The following is a 23,728-nucleotide window of genomic DNA, read 5'->3' on the forward strand; positions in this document are numbered from 1 at the left end:
AAGATTTCCACGAGAAACAGGTGGTGTCAACACCAATGGTAAGAACAGGTACCTTTAAGGAGGTCTCTAAACAGGACAGGTTTGGCTCATTGGAGAAGAGACACTAATCGTGCTATGGTCGGTAAGCAGAGCATTTCACAGAAATCTTCTTTCTTACAGAGCTCGTTTTTCAACTGGATTCTCTGATAAAGTGAGCTCTGACTTACAGGTAGCTAGCTGGGTTTTACTGAACCCTTCTGAGGGCACGGTGCTCCAGGAAGCAGACTCTCAGGTTCGGAGCACAGGATGTCTGCTCAGGACCCCTGGGATGAACACGTGAGGCGGGGAGGGGTTTCTTCGAGGCAGGCCTGTCCGAAGCTGCTGCCATTTCACCGTGTGTCGTGGCGCTAGAATGGCCCTTCATCTACCAGTCCCTGCATGTGGACGGGCTCAGGTGAGAGGACTCTCGGCTGCCGGCACAGCCCTTGAGGAGCCCAAGAAGCAAAGGCTTTCCTCCAGCAACACGGGTTCAGCAGTGTGGCCAGAAGGTCCTTCATTTAAGGCGGGCTCTGGGCACATGGCTCGGAATCCACCACAACTCTGTGTTCTGGACTCTCAAGTCTCATTATCTGCTACGTGCATTCTACTTTACCTGGCCAGGTGCTGTGGTTACCAGGATACACAGAAGAAAACTGAAGATTAAGTCTTAAGCCTCTGGGGCCATATCACCCTTTGACAATATAAGCCATGTATGCCTTTCCCTTAGAAAAGGCAGAGGGACCAGAGATCAAATTGCCAACATCTGCTGGATCAGAAAAAGCAAAACAGTTCCAGAAAAACGTCTACTTCTGCTTTACTGACTACGCCAAAGCCTTTGACTGTGTGGATCACAACAAACGGTGGAAAATTCTTCAAGAGATGGGAATACCAGACCACCTGACCTGCCTGAGAAATCTGTATGCAGGTCAAGAAGCAACAGTTAGAACCAGACTTGGAACAGACTGGTTCCAAATCGGGAAAGGAGTACGTCAAGGAGCACGTCACCCTGTTTAACTTATATGCAGAGTACATCACGTGAAATGCTGGGTTGGTTGAAGCACAAGTTGGAATCAAGACTGGAGGCAGAAATATCAATAACCTCAGATATGCAGATGACACCACCCTATGGCAGAAAGTGAAGAACTAAAGAGCCCCTTTATGAAAGTGAAAGAGGAGAGTGAAAAAGCTGGCTTGATACTCAACATTCAAAAAATGAATATCATGGCATCCGATCCTATCACTTCATGGCAATAGACAGGGCAACAGTGGAAACAGTGACAGACTTTATTTTCTTGGGCTCCAAAATCACTGCAGATGGTGACTGCACCTATGAAATGAAAAGACGCTTGCTCCTTGGAAGAAAAGTTATGGGCAACCTAGACAGCACATTAAAAAGTAAAGACATTACTTTGCCGACAAAGGTCCGTCTAGTCAAAGCTATGGTTTTTCCAGTAGTCATGTATGGATGTGAGAATTGGACCATAAAGAAAGCTGAACACTGAAGAATTGATGTTTTTGAACTGTGGTGTTGGAGAAGACTCTTGAGAGTTCCTTGGACTGCAAGAAGATCAAACCAGTCTATCCTAAAGGAAATCAGTTCTAAATATACTTTGGAAGGACTGACGCTGAAGCTGAGGCTCCAATACTTGGGCCACCTGACGTGAAGAACTGATTCCTTGGAAAAGACCCTGATGCTGGGAAAGACTGAAGGCAGGAGGAGAAGGGGACAACAGAGGATGAGATGGTTGGATGGCATCACCGACTCTATGGACATGAGTTTGAGCAGGCTCCGGGAGTTAGTGATGGACACGGAGGCCTGGCATGCTGCAGTCCATGAGGTCACAAAGAGTCGGACACAACTGAGCAACTGAGCTGAACTGATACCATTCCCTAGAAAAATGAAAAGGTATGAACAATTTTGCATACGATTCCAAGGGGCTCACAGATTCCCCAACAACTTCCACAGACCTCAGGTTAAGAATTCCCAATAATCTAGTAGGGAACATATAATGGACAAGTGAAAAAGCTTAATGAAGGAAAAAAAATAAAGCAACAGAAGGTAGTTTTCCCCCTATTTCTTACGGTTTCTGTTCTGTTTTCTAAAGTCCCCTCCAGGATTACCCTTAACTTATTTAATACACAGAAGCAGGAGGAAAATGTCTGACACTCAACTTCGACTGTCAAATGATGAAGCAATCCTGACGACACTGACGAGGAGGTAGTTGAAGAGGGGAACAGGTTCTGGGGCCTCTGCTGCAAACAGGCCCGTGGGGCCCTCCTGGGATCGTCAGTCACCTTCGCTCACACTGTTCTCATAAACCTCTTACAGGAAAAGCACAGACGGCCCCTGCTCTCCAGAAGCTCTGCCCCCGCTCCCAACCCGCTCCTGTAAGAGGGAAGACACCCGGGCCACCAAGTGCCTGAAGCTCTCCCCCTGCTCCCAACCCGCTCCTGTAAGAGGGAAGACACCCGGTCCATTAAGTGCCTGAAGCTCTCCCCCTGCTCCCAACCCGCTCCTGTAAGAGGGAAGACACCCGGGCCACCAAGTGCCTGAAGCTCTCCCCCTGCTCCCAACCCGCTCCTGTAAGAGGGAAGACACCCGGTCCATTAAGTGCCTGAAGCTCTCCCCCTGCTCCCAACCCGCTCCTCTAAGAGGGAAGACACCCGGGCCACCAAGTGCCTGAAGCTCTCCCCCTGCTCCCAACCCGCTCCTGTAAGAGGGAAGACACCCGGTCCATTAAGTGCCTGAAGCTCTCCCCCTGCTCCCAACCCGCTCCTGTAAGAGGGAAGACACCCGGGCCACCAAGTGCCTGAAGCTCTCCCCCTGCTCCCAACCCGCTCCTGTAAGAGGGAAGACACCCGGGCCACCAAGTGCCTGAAGCTCTCCCCCTGCTCCCAACCCGCTCCTGTAAGAGGGAAGACACCCGGGCCACCAAGTGCCTGAAGCTCTCCCCCCGCTCCCAACCCGCTCCTGTAAGAGGGAAGACACCCGGGCCACCAAGTGCCTGAAGCTCTCCCCCTGCTCCCAACCCGCTCCTGTAAGAGGGAAGACACCCGGGCCACCAAGTGCCTGAAGCTCTCCCCCTGCTCCCAACCCGCTCCTGTAAGAGGGAAGACACCCAGGCCACCAAGTGCCTGAAGCTCTCCCCCTGCTCCCAACCCGCTCCTGTAAGAGGGAAGACACCCGGGCCACCAAGTGCCTGAAGCTCTCCCCCTGCTCCCAACCCGCTCCTGTAAGAGGGAAGACACCCGGGCCACCAAGTGCCTGAAGCTCTCCCCCTGCTCCCAACCCGCTCCTGTAAGAGGGAAGACACCCGGGCCACCAAGTGCCTGAAGCTCTCCCCCTGCTCCCAACCCGCTCCTGTAAGAGGGAAGACACCCGGGCCACCAAGTGCCTGAAGCTCTCCCCCTGCTCCCAACCCGCTCCTGTAAGAGGGAAGACACCCGGGCCACCAAGTGCCTGAAGCTCTCCCCCTGCTCCCAACCCGCTCCTGTAAGAGGGAAGACACCCGGGCCACCAAGTGCCTGAAGCTCTCCCCCTGCTCCCAACCCGCTCCTGTAAGAGGGAAGACACCCGGGCCACCAAGTGCCTGAAGCTCTCCCCCCGCTCCCAACCCGCTCCTGTAAGAGGGAAGACACCCGGGCCACCAAGTGCCTGATCCACAAGGGCCCTTAGGCAGTGAGTATTCCCAAGAAGTTGGGGCTCAGAGGGTAATCGTGCTAGGCTACTGTGCCAAGAATGCACACCAGTCATGAGGCACGTCTCAATGCTGGACACAGCTCTGTGCTGAGTCTTCAGTCAGCCCTGCTCCCACCACGAGAAGAATGAAGCTGGAGCCAGGACATCCCCAGGGAGGGCAGAATGGAACTTACTTTTTAAACCAGCAATGCCTTTTCTGTATCATAGTCTCCTATTTATTCCTGCAAACCAACAATTTCTATAGTTTCAATGACATCAACTGAAGGCTCTGACAATGGGGATAACAGCTGACAGGATTTAAAGCAAGCAACGCAGAATATTTTCCTTCCCATGTCATCTCTGAGGGTGATGAGCTGTACCAGGTGTTAAATCTGAGGAATTAAAGATATAAACACTATCTCTACACCAGAGGTTCTCAGCCAGGGATAATTCTACTCCTCAGGGGACACCTGGCAATGTCTGGAGACATTTTTTGGTTGTCATCGACTGGGGAAGGGGTACCACTGGCATCTACTGGATGGAGGCCAGGAATAGCTGCCAAAAGCCCTACAAGACCCAGAACAGTCCCCATAGCAAGGGACTACCTGGCTCCCAAAGTCAGCAGAGGCAAGGCTGAGGAACCTAGTTCCAGACCTCATGAGAGTTATTTCAAGTTTGGTTCAGAGGGAATATTTCTGCTGCTCTGCCTTCTAGGTGAAGTGGTCCTGATGATGGGCAAACAGCTACCCCCAGAGACCCCACTGTTTGTCCAGACTCTCCTGTGAGCACTTAGAAAGTCTCAGGGCAAACGGGAGGCACAGCGTCGTGCCCTGGAGCTGACACAGAGGGCACAAGTAGCTGAGCATGTGCCAGGAAGCGACACCTGACGCCCACTCTTACAACGTCCTTACATTTGGTGCTGGCAAAGCTTTGCTGCTGTTGTTCAGGTGCCAAGTCTTGCTCGACTCTTTGCGATGCTATGGACTGCATCATGCCAGGCCTCCCTGTCCCTCACCATCTCCCAAAGTTTGCCCAAGTTCACGTCCACTGAACTTGGGCAAAGTCTGCGTGATAACATCCAACCACTCATGGTCCGTCACCCTCTTCTCCTGCCTTCGGTCTTTCCCAGTGTGGCAAACCCGAGGCCCTCCTTAAGGGCTACATCTTTTCTTGAGCTATCTACAGATAAAAGGGAGGAGAATGCAAACATTCAACACCAGGAAGACGTGCCAGCACAGTATGGTCCACTGCAGTGTCCATCCGTAGACTGCCTGATGTAAAAATAAACACAGTGAAGAGACTCCAGTAACATGGCAGAGTTTTAAGAATAGTGGCAATGGGTAAGTCCTCTGTCGTTTCAACGTTTCTTTTAAAGTTAAAACATGGCAGTTGTTTTAATAGTTGAAAATTTTACATATATTTGCAACACAGAAGTTGAGGACCAAAAGTCAAAATGCCTTAAGAAAAATTTTCTTTGGCATGTTTCTGAAGGCCACAGGAAGTCCGGGCCTGCAGGGGGTGTGGTGGCCAGAATCTGGGCCTAACTCATGACTTCATAAGCATCAACCTTCGGAATAATGGCCCCGTGTGAACGACAGTTACAAGTAGGCATACGTGCTGGCATTCTTTACTTCTGCATGAGAAAACTCAATGTAGCTTTGAAAATTCTTTCTAAAATGTTTATTTGCTGCTGAAGTTGCTCTCCCATGGATATTAAAAAGCGTGGAAAAGGAAGATGCCCAGACTAGACTCCAGGGTGACCTTGGGAACACAAAGCTGGAAATTACTCACCACAAAGTAAGTTCGCAGACACAAGTACCAAGAAAGTAAACGGTAACCTTGGGAAGGAAGGTTTGCCGAATAGAAAACAGAGGAGAGAACGTAAGTAACTCACCGGGCGTTATTGTGATGAATGTTACAGGCTCGGGCCATTAGCACCACAATAATTGGTCGAAAGGCTTTTCCTTTTCCATCAAAATGGTATTCAGACATTTCCCTGAGTTCTGCTGTAGATATGAAGAGCTCCTGAAACAAAGTTTCTCTGCATCAACAGGGTGGCATAACTACACAAAACGTCAGTGGAATTTCTTTCACACAGCTTTGATTTTAGTGCATTCATTTCAACGGGGAAATCCAACACTTGGTAGGAAGAGGTGCCGACACCATGTGGCCACAAAGCTGGCTCCTGCGGCTGGGCCTCAGGCAGCGCCTGGCCACCCCCGCCAGGGGCCTAAGTGCTGGGTGGGCCTGCCGCTGGCGGAGACCCTGTGCGACCGCGGAGGAGGGGGATCGCCAGATGGCTGGTGACAGCTGGAGAGGGAGGGAAACAGGGCTGCTTGCAGCCTGGAGGGTGGAGGCAGGAGGACAAAGAGGCGGGGTGCAGGGGAAGCAGAAGGTGGGGGGGGGGTGGCAGACGAGATGAGGAGAGAGAAGGGCAGCGTCAGCATCTGGCTTAGGTGTTTCTCAGCCACACAAGCCAAAGGTTCACAGGGAAAGTGTACCACACGCTATGCATGATTGCAAGGAGCTTACGATGGCATTAGGGAAGCAAAATTTTTTAAAATATGAAATATTCAGTGAGTGATACAGTGGCAACTTGAACAATGGCCGTATGTTAAATGCATTAAGGGTCAAAGAATGGAGAGATCAGTGTGGACGAGGAAATTTGAGCAGTTCACGGAGGAGACAAGCTATGCCTGGCGAACAGAAGCTCAGGAGGATTTTTGCTTCCTGAAGAGGAGGGAGAGCTGTCCTGGGGATGGGCACTTGTGTGTCCTGTCTCTCTCAGGGACTTGCTGGGAAGAATCAGAGCTTGTGTCCCAGGAGCAACAGACGGGCCCAGCAGCCCTTCACAGGGCTCAAGCGCACACGATCCAGCAGGCCCGGCACTCCCCCGTCGGTGCCAAGGATGATAATAAACGCAGAGGTTTCAGAGATAAATGGGACAGCCTCTCGTCTACACGGAGCTCAGAGTCTAGGCAGGGGAAGGGAAACAGGACTGCAGTGTAGTGTGGCAGGGTGAGGACTCCTGTCCTGGAGCTGAGAGCTGCTGCCCGGGAGCACACAGGAGGCACCTCTGGCTCAGGCTGAGGCAAGAGCCGGGGCAGTGGGGTGACAGAAACCCAGGGCTGGAGAATGAAGGCCAGATTCCGAGGAGGGACTTCCCTGAGGGTCCAGTGGATAAGAACCTGCCTGCCAATGCAAGGACACCGGTTTGATCCCTGGTCCGGGAAGATCCCACATGCCTCGGAGCAACGAAGCCTAAAAACCACAGCTACTGGATCCTGTGCACCTAGCACCCGGGCTCTGCAAGAGAAATCACCACAAAGAGTAGCCTGGGCACTACAGCTAGAGAGGAGCCCCTCTGCTTGCCGCAACGAGAGAAAAACTCTCGTGCAGCAACAAAGATCCCACACAACCAAAAATAAATAAAAACAACTTTCAGGAGAGAGAGAGAGAGAGATGAGATGAGGAGGGTATGGAGGAGAAGGAGAGTGCCAAGTCGAGGATCCTCCCCAAGGTCCTGGGTGATAACTTTGCATCAACAGGATAAACAAGAGAAAAAACAATTTGTAGGAAAAAGCGGAGCTTCAGATCTGCCAGTGTGAAACAGCGATGGACACTCCATAGAGCTGCCCAGGGAGCAGGCAAGAGTTTAGGAGAGAACATTCAGTCTGGGCTAGAGCCAGTACATGGGAGTCTTTAGCACGGAAACGGGGAAACTGAAGACAGAGCAAGAAGAGGAGCAAACAACCCCAGGGAACAGCTGGAGGGGACGGAGAGGGGCCCAGGAAGCCGACTGAAGCATGGCCTGAGAAACACAAGGGCAGTGCAGAAGCCAAGGGCTGGGCTTCGAGGAAGGGCTGTGGGCAACAGGGTCCAATGTTCAGAGGGTCTGGAAGATTCAAGCCAGCAGTGCCTGTCGGATTTAGTAGAAGGGGGCAAAGGCAGTTTCAGGTGAGAGGCTGATAGGAAGGCAAAGGGCGGTGGTGGAGCCGTGATGAGGGGGCAGAACAGAGAGAGAGAGGCTGGCAATACTGGAGCGGAACCGGGAGGACAGAGGGTGAGGGGATGGTCCTTTAAATGATGAACAGGAAGAAGCTGGAGCATCTGAAATGGATCCAGAGGAGAATCAAGAGGGCAAGTCTGCAGACCTTCACGGAGAACAGGGAATTGGGGGAGAAGAACCTAGGGCTCCAGGGGGGAGGCAAAGGGCATGGGACTTAACCAGACACAGGGCCAACGCTGGAGGAGGCAGGCACTGCAACGGCCGGGGCAGGCGTTCAGGGAGCTCCTCCTCCACAGCTTCTGCATGGCTCCTCGGACAGGAAGTGCTGGTGCCATGCGGACAGCAGAGTCGGGCGGGGGCTGGCGGGGGAAAATGCAGAACCTTGAAAGGGGAAGGAAGCTGACCAGGGGAACATGAGCATCTTGGGCAGCAGAGGAGAATCCACGTGAGGCTGGGGGCCACTGAAAATTTGGGCAACAGAATGCCTGATGAAGAAAGTCCTGTAGGGGGCATCCCAGCACTGATATTCAGAACTGGAGAGGAGGACAGTGGCAGGAGGCACTGGAGGCTTCAGAGCCGCACCAGGCCCAGTGCAGGGGGCCGATCTGGGGGGAAGAGTCAGAGGACTCTGTGCACATGCACTTGTGGCTGGAACCTTCTCTTTTTTCAGTTTCCCATTCCTGCCATCGCCCGCCTCCGGGCGGTGACTTGTATCGCATCTTCCACACTGCCCCATACTCACGGCTCAATAAACATTTAAAACCAGACATTTGGGAATCAGGTCTGCAATGGCATGGCACACATGGGAAAACCTGCACTGTTTTTTCATAATTCAAAGAAATCAACCTAACTTCACAGTATTGTCAAAAATCTCTTACCTTCCTGATGTCCTCATAGAGACCTTTCAAGTCTCTCCAGCCAATCTTAAAAGGGTCGGTGTACTTCTCACCGCTCAGTGTTTCACTGAAGCAGCAAGCTACTGGCGTCGTGTGATGGAACCTAAGCAGAAATGCACACAATGGAAGACTGGGCACTGTTTTACCGAGTTACTTCATTTTAAAGTAAGAATTACACAGACCTGGAGGATGGCAAATTGAAGCCTAGACACTTGCTGGGAATTAAGCATGAATGAAAAAAGGTCATTATAATTTCAAAGATCATATAAAATTCTGATCCTGCTCAACACTACACCAATTTTCATAACCAGGACCTAGGGAGCCACAAAATGAAAAGAAATATAAACCATGTTCACTGTGTTCTGACTTTAAAATTTTTTTTAAAGGTCAGATTTTTTTTTTTTTTTTGGCTATGCTGGGTCTTCAGTTGCTGTGAGGGCTTTTCTCCAGGTGCAATGTATCAGGTTGGCAGTGCAGTGGCCTCTCTACCTGCAGAGCATGAGCTCTAGGGTGCACAGGCTCAGCAGCTGCAGCACAAAGGCTCACTGGTTTCCGCTTCTGGGCTCTAGAGCGCGGGCTCAGAACTTGTGGTGCATAGCTTAGTTGCTCTGAGGCGTATGGGATCTTCCCCAATCAGGGATCGAATCAGGCGGATTCTTTACCCTGAGCTACCAGAGAAGTCCAAGTTTAAATTTTATTTTACAGTTGGGCCTCTCTGTCTACGGGTTCCACATCTCTGGATTCAAACCACCTCATTTTGAAAATATATATGTGTGTGTGTATATTTAATTCCAGAAAGTTTCAAAAAGCAAAATTTGAATTTACCATGCTTAGGCAACTATTTGGCTAGCATTTATATTAGGTATTATAATCATCTAAAAATGACAAAGTATAAGGGATGATGTGTGTAGGTTATATGCAAATATTATGCCATTTTATATAAAGGACTTGAGCATCCCTAATTTTGGTATCTGAGGTGAGAGTACCCTAGAACCAATGTCCCCTCCCCCGCCCCCACCAATGGACGACTGTTTTTTTTTTTTAAGAAGACCAAGATCACACAAAGCAGGTATTATGGCACTTAAATAGCACAGTCAATTTCCTGAATTGAATAGCCCACCGCAATTTAGAATAGACATTTACCGGCAATATATATAACTAATAATTTTAGCTGCAATATGGATAATAAACTTACCGTGATACACCATACATATTTCGAAAGGCAGATGTTAAACTCTTCATAAGATTACAATAGGACATCTATAAAATAAAATATTAAGAAACTTCTAAAAGAATATTCATGAAAAACTTTTATAACACTACATAAGAATTCCCATAATTTATAAAAAATAGTAATCTTTTATCTTTTACAGTCAGCAAAAACAAGACTGGGAGCTGACTGTGGCTCAGATCATGAACTCCTTATTGCCAAATTCAGACTTAAATTGAATAGAGTAGAGAAAACCACTAGACCATTCAGGTATGACCTAAATCAAATCCCTTATGATTATACAGTGGAAGTGAGAAATAGATTTAACGGACTAGATCTGAAAGAGTGCCTGATGAACTATGGACTGAGGTTCATGACATTGTACAGGAGACAGGGATCAAGACCATCCCCATGGAAAAGAAATGCAAAAAAGCAAAATGACTATCTGGGGAGGCCTTACAAATAGCTGTGAAAAGAAGAGAAGCGAAAAGCAAAGGAGAAAAGGAAAGATATAAACATCTGAATGCAGAGTTCCAAAGAATAGCAAGGAGAGATAAGAAAACCTTCCTCAGCGATCAATGTAAAGAAACAGAGGAAAACAACAGAATGGGAAAGACTAGAGATCTCTTCAAGAATATCAGAGATACCAAGGGAATATTTCATGCAAAGATGGGCTCGATAAAGGACAGAAATGGTATGGACCTAAAAGAAGCAGAAGATATTAAGAAGAGGTGGCAAGAATACACAGAAGAACTGTACAAAAAGGATCTTCACGACCCAGATAATCATGATGGTGTGATCACTGACCTAGAACCAGATATCCTGGAATGTGAAGTCAAGTGGGCCTTAGAAAGCATCACTACGAACAAAGCTAGTGGAGGTGATGGAATTCCAGTTGAGCTATTTCAAATCCTGAAAGATGATGCTGTGAAAGTGCTGCACTCAATATGCCAGCAAATTTGGAAAACTCAGCAGTGGCCACAGGACTGGAAAAGGTCCGTTTTCATTCCAATCCCAAAGAAAGGCAATGCCAAAGAATGCTCAAACTGCTGCACAATTGCACTCATCTCACATGCTAGTAAAGTAATGCTCAAAATTCTCCAAGCCAGGCTTCAGCAATACATGAACCGTGAACTTCCAGATGTTCAACTGGTTTTAGAAAAGGCAGAGGAACCAGAGATCAAATTGCCAACATCCACTGGATCATCGAAAAAGCAAGACGGTTCTAGAAAAACACCTATTTCTGCTTTGTTGACTATGCCAAAGCCTTTAACTGTGTGGATCACAATAAACTGTGGGAAATTCTGTAAGAGATGGGAATACCAGACCACCTGACCTGGCTCTTGAGAAATTTGTATGCAGGTCAGGAAGCAACAGTTAGAACTGGACATAGAACAACAGACTGGTTCCAAATAGGAAAAGGAGTACGTCAAGGCTGTATATTGTCACCCTGCTTATTTAACTTCTACACAGAGTACATCATGAGAAACGCTGGGCTGGAAGAAGCACAAGCTGGAATCAAGATTGCCAAGAGAAATCTCAGTAACCTCAGATATGCAGATGACACCACCCTTATGGCAGAAAGTGAAGAGGAACTAAAAAGCCTCTTGATGAAAATGAAAGAAGAGAGTGAAAAAGTTGGCTTAAAGCTCAACATTCAGAAAACAAAGATCATGGCATCTGGTCCCATCACTTCATGGGAAATAGATGGGGAAACAGTGGAAACAGTGGAAACAGTGTCAGACTTTTTTTGGGGGGGCTCCAAAATCTCTGCAGATGGTGACTTCAGCCATGAAATTAAAAGACTCTTACTCCTTGGAAGTTATGACCAACCTAGACAGCATATTCAAAAGCAGAGACATTACTTGGCCAACAAAGTAATGTTGTTGTCTAGTCAAGGCTATGGTTTTTCCTGTGGTCATGTATGGATGTGAGAGTTGGACTGTGAAGAAAGCTGAGCGCCGAAGAATTGATGCTTTTGAACTGTGGTGTTGGAGAAGACTCCTGAGAGTCCCTTGGACTGCAAGGAGATCCAACCAGTCCATTCTAAAGGAGATCAGCCCTGGGATTTCTTTGGAAGGAATGATGCTAAAGCTGAAACTCCAGTACTTTGGCCACCTCATGCAAAGAGTTGACTCATTGGAAAAGACTCTGATGCTGGGAGGGTTTGGGGGCAGGAGGAGAAGGGAACAGAGGATGAGATGGCTGGATGGCATCACTGACTCGAAGGACGTGAGTCTGAGTGAACTCCGGGAGTTGGTGATGGACAGGGAGGCTTGGCATGCTGCAATTCATGGGGTCGCAAAGAGTCGGACACGACTGAGTGACTGAACTGAACTGACTGAACTAATCTTTTAGTTGTCCATTTAGAGACTGCAACCAGAGAGAATGGTAAGAAAGTTTCCGTTCCATATTACAAAAGCAGTATCTGTCATTACAGAAAATATAAATATGAAAAAAAGCAGGAAATAGAAAACATCTATTATCTATGCCTTCCCCCAAAGACTGCTCCACATTTATACCTATCTTTCCAGATCTGAAATTCCCTTCCATTTAACTAACACTGGACAGAGAGTAGTAAGGATTAGTGTGGCTTACACTCTTAAAATCTTAAATTGGTTTAAGACAATAATCAAGATCCCCAAAGCACCTGCCCAGACAGTGAAAGAGGATTTCAGTGTTAAGAAATTTAGTTACACAAGCACCGCCTGTGTCCAGCCACTGTTCCTGAATATACTTGGAAATGGTACTTCTTGAAAAGTAGTATTAACAAACAAGCTCAGCAGCACACTTTGATAATATTAACTTAATCAGAGATCAAGAACAACAGAAGATGGCCTCTAGAAGACTCAGAGGTTGTGGTGACAATTGCTGTGCACTATCATGGGTCAGGAAATGTGACAGGCCCTGGTGACCCAGAGATACAGCAGGCAAACTTGAAGAATTCAGGGACACAGGCATTTCAAAAACTACTAATCTGATGTAGGAAGGCCATTATAGGATATTTAAAGAAAACATTTTGACCAAGGACAGATTTAGCACTAGCAAAAAGAAAACGAATCCACTGTATTGGTCTTACAACCAAGACTTTACAATAAAGTTCTACAGTGTGGGCTTGACTCTGACAACTACGTGTTATACAGCCAGGGAACTTGAAATTCAGAAAAGTCTGAAAAACTGATCATACAGATATGTTTACAACACATCGATAGAGAAAAGCACCTACAGAAGAGTGCGCACTATGTGATTCCACTAAAAATTTGTATAACTATACAAATAAAATCCCGGGTTTGGAATCACATAAGGGGGGTATTAAAAATGGTTGTTTTGAAATAAATCAGATCATGGGAGTTTTTCTGCTTTTTGTTTTTAATTCATATTTTCTGAATTTTCTCTAGTGAACACATACTGCTTTAGATGTATTAAAATGACAATAGGGACTTCCTTGGTGGACAAGTAGGGGAGAATCCACCTTGCAATGCAGGGTACATGGGTTCAATCCCTCATCAGGGAACCAGGATCCAACATGCCTTGAAGCAAGGCATCCTTCCTATGCTGCAAGAAAGGATCCCATGTGTTGCAACTAAGACCCAAGGCAGTCAAATAAATAATTTTTTAAATGGCCCACTATTAAAAAAAAAAAATAAAATGACAATAAATGCTGACTTTGCCTGGCAGGTAGTGGCCAAAGAAGGTGGCCCAGAGTTGTATCTTCTCCATGGCATTACATATCCATTAATGACGTCCCAGGCATTACAATGTCCTAAAGAAAAAAACTGACAATCCTCCTTTGAATTCAACCTAACGTGACACTTAACCTACTTCTTCAGCCTTCACACATAAATAACTCACACGAATTTAGTATTTATTATAATACTTATTCAATTTGAAATCTAAGCTCTAAGTGCAGTGAAGAGTTAAAATTACACAGCTAGCATAGACGGCTCTTAATTACTGGGCAACGTGTAGCTTGTTTAAAGGTTAGAGGGTGGGTCTTGGCTCAAATCCCAACATTTCCTAGTAGTTATCTTGAGACAGCTTTCTGATAAAATGTATGCCAAAGATGCTGGGACTAACTGAGCGATTACAGGTAAAGCTCTCGGCTGTGAAGATTTACAGGATGTATTCAGCCAAGCTATCTTCTGCTTTAGAAGTATCTTGGGGTGAGGTTTTTTGAAGTGAGGTTAGAGATACACAGAAGAGCTGTATTCAAAGGGTGTTGTGGAACCAGGGCCACCTAGGGGCCACGACTAGTGCGAACATCAACCATCTCCCAAATCTGATTTTCTATCTTCCATCTCATACTCTCCCCTGAAGCTCAACTTGCCTCCCACGAAGCTACTTTAAAAAAAGAGAGAGAGAGAGAAAATGCTGAGTAAGAATCAAGACATACCGACTAGTGATTTGGCACAATCGGACACAGCCTGGTTTCTGTACTATCACAAGATACATGAACACTCTCAGTGAAGAGGTCGAGAGAACGTACAAACATCAGTAAGAGTGGAGCTTTGCTGGGAGAGCCGGGCGTGGCTTTACTGTTGCTGCTCTTTGTCCCCAAGGACCATGAGGCCCTATGAGACTTGAACTAGCCAAAACACACCCTCTCCTAAGGCAGACACCAGAAGGCTCTCGTATTAATTTACAGTGAAAAATACCACTGACACAGAAATCAGAAATATACGGGATTGGGTTTCCCTGCTGGCTGAGAGTTAAAGAATTTGCCTGCCAATGCAGGAGACACGAGTTCGATCCCTGGTCCCAAAAGATCCCACATGCTGGGGAGCAACAAAGCCTGTGTGCTACAATTATTGAGCCTGTGCTCTACAGCCTGGGAGACCAACTACCGAGCCCACGTGGCACAATTACTGACACCTTCACGCCCTAGAGCCCGCGCTCCGCAACTAGAGAAGCCAGTGCACTGCAACTGGAGAGTGGCCCTGCTCGCTGCAGTTAGAGAAAAGCCCACGCAGCAAGACCCAACACAGCCAATAAATAAATAAAATTAATAAAAGAGAGAGAGATACGGTACTGGGATTATCAGCAAAGCTCCTCCAACAATTCTCTCCAGGAAAGCACCCTTTATGTACCTAAGTTAATTGCTTAACAGGCATGGGTTTTTTTAAAAACAGGAGCGGCAAAGAAGAATCAATGTCATCAGTGGTGGGTGCATCCCTCTCTGCAAATCACATCCTCATTTGCAGTACTAGGAATATCTGAAGCCTGGCTAGGACAGCACCTACACGGATCCCACAGTCTCTCTATTCCCCATATTCTCTCTTTACTGTCTCTTCTGTAGACCAGCCCAACTGCCTTTCTCTCTTCAAGTGTCTGTTCTGAGTAAGTTGTGATTATGTACCCATATGTATCCAAAAGCAGACACTTAGAAATGCTACATATTTCATACTGGGAAATGGTATTTGATGGGTACACGGAAGTGTACCAAATCTGAGAAGAAAGCCCTAAATTCAAATAAACTTTTTTAAAAAAAAATGAGTTTTGCATATGAGAGGCAAACACATAACAATAGCTATGTGACGGGAGACGTCTCCAAAAGACAGCGAGCCCATCGATCTTGCGTGGTTGTACTATCCAATATGAGCTTAGCCTACAGCAAGTTAATCACTAGAGTGCAGAAAAGGATTCACAGAGCCACAGAAACTTGTCAATACACAGGAGCTAAACTGACCACAAAGGGAGAAAGAGATGGAGTCCAAAGGCAGCAGGAGAGAACACCAAAGTTTAGTACTCAGATTCTGACTCTACTTCAAGAAGTCAGACTTAAACATCAAGGTTTCTCCACTTCTGCGGCATCCTTGGGCCTCTTCTTCCAGCCCGTCCAGTTAGTTGTGCCCTCCCTCCGAAGCAACTACCGCACAACCGATCTCCGGTTCACTCTGAGCATCATCCCTGCGTTCTCCACGAGACCTATTCCTAGGCTACCCCGGCCCTCCGCATGTCTGAGCGCTCAGAGCACCTTTTGCCCTGAAATCCCAATTAAGTTCGGTTGCCCCCGAAGCCTTGACTGTTAACTCGAAAGGAAACACCTGCAGGCGCTCTCCACGCGTTACACAGACTCCAGGAGAAAACTGGGCTACACCTGCGCTGCCCAGGATCCGGCTCCTCGTCGTCCCTTCCTGACACCCAAGATGCTCCCCGGTCCCAGGACATCGCTCTACAGACCAGCGTGGGGTACTGTTAATTCAGGCGGCCGCCAGGCGCCCAACCCTCGGCTCGGTCCCATCCTCCGAGCTCCGCCAGCCCAGGGTGGCATCCCAGCGCGGCCCCACGGTCCCCGCCCGTCGCGCGTGCAGCTTGCTCCCCATTCATTCCGCGGCGCCGCTGTCATTGGCGCCGTGACCTCTGAGTCCGGCCGCGGCGTGCGCTCCCCAGCCTCACCTGCGCGCGGGCGACGGCGACAGTGGCAGCGGCGGCGACGGCGGCAGCCCGCGGCGCATACAGTGCCGCGCGGCCGGCGGAGTTGGGCCCGGGGCTCCGCGCCGCCGGCCTCCAAGAGCAGCCGCGCCGCCACCGCCACGGCCACCAGCACGAGGCCATGGTCCGAGTCTGAAAGTCGCGGCAGGGGGGCGGCTCCGCCTCTGGCCCGGCGGCCCCGCCTCCCGGGACCCGGAGCCGGAAGTCCGGAACCGGAAGAGCTTGGCGTCGCACGCCCCGCCTTTTCTCTCTCCTGATGGAGGACCTTCTAGCTGGAGAGCTGGAGGGACGGCCACAAAGGTTACTTTGCGACGGCTGGACCCTTCGTACCTCCGCCGGCCGCTGGGCCGGGAGAAGCCAGCGGGATCTTCCTCCCGGGAAGCGGCCTCTCCCGATCCAGCTCGTGCCTCCGGCAGTCACCGCCACAATCTACCCCTGGCGGAAACCAGCTGTCACCTGGAAATGCTACGGGGCGCCCGACGAACAGTCCTTAACTTTCCTTCTCCGTTTTTAGGCGAAAATTGGACGCAGAGGATCAAGTTCCCGTTTTGCTGCCTAATTTGGAGGCTCCAGTTTCCGCCGCTGCTTCTCTTGGGCGTCACCTGCCACGCCGTTGTCGGCTCCTTATGGCGACCTAGCCTTCAGGGAAATGCCAACCTTTTGCACCTTTCCAGAAACAGGTCAAACCCCGAGCAGGGCTATTGTGAAAGAGGAGCTAGATTAGTCTCGTCTCTCGACTTCTGGACTCTCTCCTCTGAAAACCTCATAGGTATATCGTGGTCTAGTTTGGCGGTCTTGCTCACATCTGGATGTGTGAGCCCCGCGCGTGGGTGTACTGAGCTGTGTGGAGTTATTTCCTATTTGATAATGTTGAAGCTACTTGTAAACAGCCCAGGGGATACTGGAGAGTGGACAAGACTAATACCGAGAAGGGTTAGAAAGTCCTTTCCTTAATCCTATATCCACATCTATTCTTGTCATGGTACTAACAGGGCGTCTTTGGACTGTAGACCTCCAGGTTCTTCTGTCCATGGAATTCTCCAGGCAAGAATACTGGAGTGGGTAGCCATTCTCGTCTCCTGAGGATCTTCCCCACCCAGGGATCGAACCCAGGTCTCCCGCATGGGCAGATTCTTTACCGTATGAGCCTTTATAACAGAAGTTGTGATACAATTAATCATTTAACACAAGCACATAAACGCACAAAGCTGATCAGACAGTGTAAGCATCAGGGATACAGAAATGGAAACTTGCTCTGTCCTCCTCAAAAAGAAAAAATAACTCTCCTATGAGGAAGTAGACCAGCAAGCAGACAACTGTGATTCTCTGATATTTTTTTCTTATTCTTCTTACCCATGCATTTTGCACTTAAAAAAACATAAGTACCCAAATAGCTGAGCACAGTATTTTTAGATTTATCTTCAAAGTGTTTCTTCAACTGAATAAAAGAATAAAAAAAAATTTTTAATGTCCATTTAATCCAGGTGTTCTCCCACTCCAATCTTGAAAATTATGTAAGAGATGTGTCAGGTGCTTTAGATTAAGGTTGTTACTATGTACCTGGTGGCTTATCTTGACCTAGGTTTACATATTAAGAAATAACCAACAGGTAGAATTTGCCAAAATAGAGTTGCAGTAAACCCTTGAACTTGTAACAATCCTGTGACATCAAATAGGGACAAAAAATAGCCCTTTTTTTCTAGATAGGGAGACAGATAGAGAGGAATTAAGTGTCTTGCCCAAGCTCACATAGTTGGTAGAACAGGATTCTGCATGATTCTGTTAAGCTGTTTTCATTGAGACATTGTTTGCCAGATTAAAACAACAACCTGGCTGTTACAAAGGTGTAGTAATGGCGAGGCTCAGTAGGGAAAGCAGCTGAAATTAGTCAAGGCCTCTTTCACTTTTCCCTTTCATGCACTGGAGAAGGAAATGGCAACCCACTCCAGTGTTCTTGCCTGGAGAATCCCAGGGACGGGGTAGCCTGGTGGGCCGCCGTCTATGGGGTCGCAAAGAGTCGGACACGACTGAAGCGAGTTAGCAGCAGCAGCAGCACCAACATTATAACTAAACTTCTGATGAACAATAACCCACCAACTGGACACCCAGAGTATACAAAGTAGTTCTTTTGACCCAACTAAGTCAAGCAGAAAGAGATGGGAATACCAGACCACCTGACCTGGCTCTTGAGAAACCTATATGCAGGTCAGGAAGCAACAGTTAGAACTGGACGTGGAACAACAGACTGGTTCCAAATAGGAAAAGGAGTACGTCAAGGCTGTATATTGTCACCCTGTTTATTTACTTTCTATGCAGAGTACATCATGAGAAATGCTGGGCTGGAAGAAGCACAAGCTGGAATCAAAATTGTTGGGAGAAATATCAATAACCTCAGATATGCAGATGACACCACCCTTACAGCAGAAAGTGAAGAGGAACTAAAAAGCCTCTTGATGAAAATGAAAGAGGAGAGTGAAAAAGTTGGCTTAAAGCTCAACATTCAGAAAATGAAGATCATGGCATCTGGTGATGGACAGGGAGGCCTGGCGTGCTGCGATTCATGGGGTCACAGAGAGTCGGACAAACTGAGCGACTGAATTGAACTGAACTGAAGTCAAGCATGAGTCTAGGAAGTTAACACACAGTCTATGCCAAGCAATTAACTGCCAAAGAACAGGCTCCTTTTGTGTAGTCTTTTTCACTACCCTTAAAAGAAACAACTAGCAATACTGATAAAAATGGAATAAATGGATTGCTAAAAACGTTTTCAAAGTTATCTTGATATTGCAGAATTGGCAACATTTCCATCATGAAGATACTGTTGATAACACTAGGTAGGACTAGGCTTTACAGCCAAGGAAGGATTATACATATACTATATATGTGTTAACCATATATTGTTTCATAGTACTGCATAGAAGTACCTTATTTTGAGGTTATTCAATAACTGATAAAATTATCAATATAACTGTGATAAGAACATTTACTGAGAGAAGCGTTTCAAACATGATTGCACTGAAAGGTTAGCCATTTTTGTACATTTCATATTCCGAGGCCCCACTGAATTCTGAAGAATTGAAACGATACCCTAATTTCTATTACCAGTTTCTCCAAAACATTAAGATAAAGCGTTAACATATATTTGGAATTTTTGCTGGGGTCTTGGTCTCTGACTGACGAGTTGGCTGAATGTAATAAGGGTGAGGACTGACTGCCTGTGAAAGTCTTTTTTTGTTCCATGGTCAGTGATCACAGGTATTAGCTGATGAACTACCTTGCCAAAGTATGAGTCCATCTACAAAATCACAAATATCAGTTAAACATCATATACTTGCCATGCTCTACTGAAATTGTATAGCACCGTAAAAGGAAATGCCTTTATTATATAATTTAGTCTGTTTCCACACAGTGGCTCTCCTAGAGAGAAGAAAACAAGCTATTGGATCATCTAGTAATCAGAGGTTTTTTTGGTGGATAATTTCCCATGATGCTGCCTTATTCGCCATGTACTTAGGGAAAACTATGAAGACCTAAATCTGACCCACATTTGCCTGTTTTTTACTCCCATGGAGGAGATATAAGAATTCTCTTGTTTCTATTATAACTGATACTTAGTTCACCTAGGCTTGGGTGGAATAATAGGAGTTATTCCAAACAGTTTAGCAAATCAACCTGATGCCACCTTTCTCCACAGATTCAAAATAATCATTTTCATTATACAGGGAACTCTTACATTACTTTTACTGTGCTTTTGGTGTCCCATTGATTTTTGCATCTATTTTGGGGATAGCAATATTTTTATAAGTTTGAAAATGATAAGGAAGCTCCTATCTCTCTTATTTTAAAAAAAAGTCTTTATTTTCCTATATTTACACTTTGTTTCTTCAAAAAAGAAATTCTACTAGGATTTTGATTGGATTTCCATTATGTTTGGTAAATAATTTGTTGACAGTGGTAACTTGATGATATCTTTATCCAGAAACATAGATTTTTGTGTTTCTTATATCTTAGTAATACACCTAGTCTCTTTTATATTTTTGTTTTAATTGCTTTAGATTAGGAGAACATTAAGGTTTTAAGAATTATACTTAAAAGTAAGCATGTTCAAAGCTCTCCCTTTTCGTCTACAGCTTTTAAAATATGTAGTTTAGTGTATGCTGCTGCTAAGTCACTTCAGTCGTGTCCGACTCTGTGCGACCCCATAGACAGCAGCCCACCAGGCTCCCCCATCCCTGGGATTCTCCAGGCAAGAACACTGGAGTGGGTTGCCATTTCCTTCTCCAGTGCATAAAAGTGAAAAGTGAAAGTGGAGTCGCTCAGTCATATCCAACTCTTAGTGACCCCATGGACTGCAGCCTACCAGGCTCCTCCATCCATGGGATTTTCCAGGCAAGAGTACTGGAGTGGGGTGCCATTGCCTTCTCCAAGTTTAGTGTATGGACCTTATGAAACATAACTCTTTAGAGGCAATTGTTAAATTTCTAGCATTGTGAACAGGCATGTATCAAATGTTTTGAAGTTTCTCACTGAGACTGGAATCAGAAAATGGTTGAAAATAATGGGATAGCTTTAAATAGCAAAGTGTGAACAAAATAGTAGTTCAAGCCGATTTTCTTGAAGAACTGTAGCCTTTCTAAGGATTATTAATGCTGTATATGCAACAAATGAGAACATTAAGAAGGTCTTTTTTTTTTTTTTTGTCAGCTGTGTTGCCAACTGATCCTGTTAAAGAAAATTATGTGCGTAAAGTGAAAAACTGTGTTTTTTCAATTGCCTTCCCCACTCCTTTCCAATCAAGAGTACGTCTTGTAGCAGTTTCAAAGGTTAGGCTTTACTTTTTCACAACACAAATACTTAACTCACTATAATTTTGTCTAAAAATTAGTAACAGTTTTTGGAGTTAACTTGTTAGTCTATTGATAAATGATTTGTGTTTAAACTTTATAACTTGGAAAATGTCATTCTTAGAAATCACTTTTGAATACTTATTCCTGGGACTGATACTTAGTTTCATTTTAAAATTATCTTACAAGGAAAACACACTTTTGTGGAAAAAAAAAAAAAAAAAGAGGTAAATGAATTAAATTCTTAGAAAGGGGCTCTAATAACAAATTCTAAATTGTTCTCTCAAGATATAAATGAATTTGAAATTTAAAAAAAGGACATTTACTTTTTTCTACTTCCTTGAAAAAATATGTGCTAGGAAGAATATTATTTTACCATGCATAATAAGAAATCCACAAAAATTTTAGAACTATCTAATAGAACTAATTTTCCCAAGTAGCATAAATAATCCTAAAAAGTATGGTACATCTCTTCTGGGAAGATATTAGTCTAATTTTGTAAGAAGTTTATTCTTTTAATTTTCCTTCTTCCATAAAGTTTATTTTGTCAAAAACTATTAAAGGATTACTTAAGTTTGCAAGAAGTTTTTTTTTTTTTTTTTCCCTGCCTCAGGAAGTGCTAGAAGATATTTTGGACCTTGATTTATCTGTCTCAGAAACAGATGATTTTATCCAGCTTGTAAGTGGTGGAAAGATAGTATTTGGATCCATTCCATTGGCTCACAGATATGGCGGCCACCAGGTAAGAATAGTACCAGGACTCTCCTGGTGGTGCAGTGGCTAAGACTCAGCACTCCCAAGGCAGGGGGCCTGGGATCGAAGCCTTCTTAGGGAACTAGATCCCACACACCACAACTAAAAGATTCCGCAGCCACAACACATTGAATATCCCAAGGGCCTAAGACCTGGCACAGCCAAATTAATTAATTACAAAAAATAGTACCAGTATCACTTCCTTATGCAAATATAAGCAGCTGGTGGAAATGCTATCCCATTATAGAAATGTGTGCATGCTAAGTCACTTCAGTCGTATCCGACTCTCTGCAAGCCCATGAACTATAGCCCATCAGGCTTCTCTGTCCATGGGATTCTCCCAGCAAGAATATTGGACTGGGTTGCCATTTCCTTCTCCTTGCATTAATTTATCTAATATTAGTATATTGAAACTTCACCAAGATGTTTCTAGAGCAATGTGTCATGAAATGTTTAATCTATTAGCTGATGTGATTTCCTAAGTTTCTCTGATAAAACTGAGGAAACTGAGGCAGCACAATATAATAGCTGTGTGAATTACTGCAAAAAAACTCATTCTGTGGAGCTCTTGGCAAGAGATTTAAGTGAAGTCAGGTTGCATGATGCATCAGTATAAAAGCCTCAGAAGGACAAATAGAATACAATTTTGCCAGAATCGCTGTAAAGCAAAGTTTTAGAACTGCTTTTAATAGAAACTGGTAGAAATTAAATCGGGATTAATTGGGGATGTTGTACATGCAAAAGCAATTGGAAATAAAGCAAAGATGTTGCTTTATATCTAATGTTGTCTTCTAGAAGTAAAGCAAGATGTTGAAGCAAGTTCAAGGTGTGCAATCTGACTGATTTAAAAAAAAAAAAAGGAGGACACAGAACCAATTGTTGAAATTGCTGTGACTTTCTTGTGAGTTTGATTAATTTAAGAAAATAGAGTGATCTTTAACTTAGCAAGTAACCATTAGCAATAATAATAATTACCATTTTTTGAGCACTTGGGTGCGTTGGACATAGTGCAAGACATTTTTCATATATTAATATTCATTCTTACAACAATCTGGCAAGGGTTTTCCCATTTTATGTAAGTGAAAAGTCAGTCTCACTGAGATTAAGTAACCCAAACAAATTTCCACAGCTAGTAAGTGGCATAGCTGGGAGCTGAACAACCACAAACAAATCTTAATGCAGAAGTCTGGAAACAGTTAATCATGTCCATTCAAAAGCAATTTTTTCCAGGTACAGTATGTTCCTGGTTTTATATTGTATATGTATAGTACAGGCAAATTTTCTACTGACAATTATTACTAGTTCATGTTCTGGAATTAAATAGGTCAGTTGTCAGTATTCTACCAAACAAGCTTGAGCTCAGCTATAAAATGATGAAGAAATTAATTATATGTCTTAAATTTATAATTTTAAAATGAATTTGACTTATGGATTGAATTTTATTTTCACCTTTATTCAGGTTGTTGATTATTATAATCTTAAAAATGCACTGTTCCAGTATCATTTGACAAAGTAACTTTGAATATAAGATTACAATAAACACTTTAAAGTTTAATAAACATGAATAATTTTCTCTTTTCCCTTTTAGTTTGGGATATGGGCAGATCAGCTTGGGGATGGAAGAGCCCATCTTATTGGAATTTACATGAACAGGTACTGCATGTTTTCTTGTAGAATAGCTTTTCTGCTAAATATTAACACAAATCTTCTAATTATTAGTTTTTTTTTTTTCCCTAAGGCAAGGTGAAAAATGGGAGCTGCAATTAAAAGGCTCAGGAAAGACCCCATATTCCCGGTACATTTTGGTTTTGTTTTTTTTTTTCTTTTTTAAATTTTAGTCATCTAAGTAAAAATTAATGTTATCTGAATTATAACTGAAAATCTTTT

At 45.2% G+C, this 23,728-nt stretch overlaps 2 protein-coding genes across 11 annotated transcripts in view; one reads left to right on the forward strand and one right to left on the reverse strand.

Moving 5' to 3' along the window:
* Positions 1–16,378, reverse strand: part of PDSS1 (decaprenyl diphosphate synthase subunit 1) — a 40,460-nt gene extending 24,082 nt beyond the window's left edge. For 5 of the 6 annotated variants that reach the window (XR_003037678.2, XM_010811105.3, XM_059892510.1 and 2 more), the window contains 4 exon segments: positions 16,209–16,378; positions 9,798–9,862; positions 8,585–8,705; positions 5,592–5,722 (listed from right to left, as the gene is read on the reverse strand). Coding sequence is in view for 5 of the 6 variants with exons in the window: in XM_010811105.3 (XP_010809407.2) it covers positions 5,592–5,722; positions 8,585–8,705; positions 9,798–9,862; positions 16,209–16,367 (476 nt within the window). In the remaining variant the exon portion in view is untranslated. 6 annotated transcript variants of the gene reach the window in all.
* LOC100297097 (protein adenylyltransferase SelO) overlaps positions 16,368–23,728 on the forward strand; it is a 33,015-nt gene continuing 25,654 nt past the window's right edge. For 3 of the 5 annotated variants that reach the window (XR_810496.4, XM_059892897.1, XM_010811173.4), the window contains exons 1-5: positions 16,368–17,013; positions 20,949–21,067; positions 21,702–21,830; positions 23,430–23,494; positions 23,580–23,636. Coding sequence is in view for 4 of the 5 variants with exons in the window: in XM_059892897.1 (XP_059748880.1) it covers positions 16,707–17,013; positions 20,949–21,067; positions 21,702–21,830; positions 23,430–23,494; positions 23,580–23,636 (677 nt within the window). In the remaining variant the exon portion in view is untranslated. Of the gene's footprint in view, positions 17,014–18,560; positions 19,079–20,948; positions 21,068–21,701; positions 21,831–23,429; positions 23,495–23,579; positions 23,637–23,728 lie in introns of all 5 variants that reach the window. The other 2 variants (XM_025001349.2, XM_010811171.4) reach the window with 2 other exon arrangements.

Source organism: Bos taurus, chromosome 13 (genome assembly GCF_002263795.3).
Source record: "Bos taurus isolate L1 Dominette 01449 registration number 42190680 breed Hereford chromosome 13, ARS-UCD2.0, whole genome shotgun sequence".
Classification (NCBI taxonomy): Eukaryota; Metazoa; Chordata; class Mammalia; order Artiodactyla; family Bovidae; genus Bos; species Bos taurus.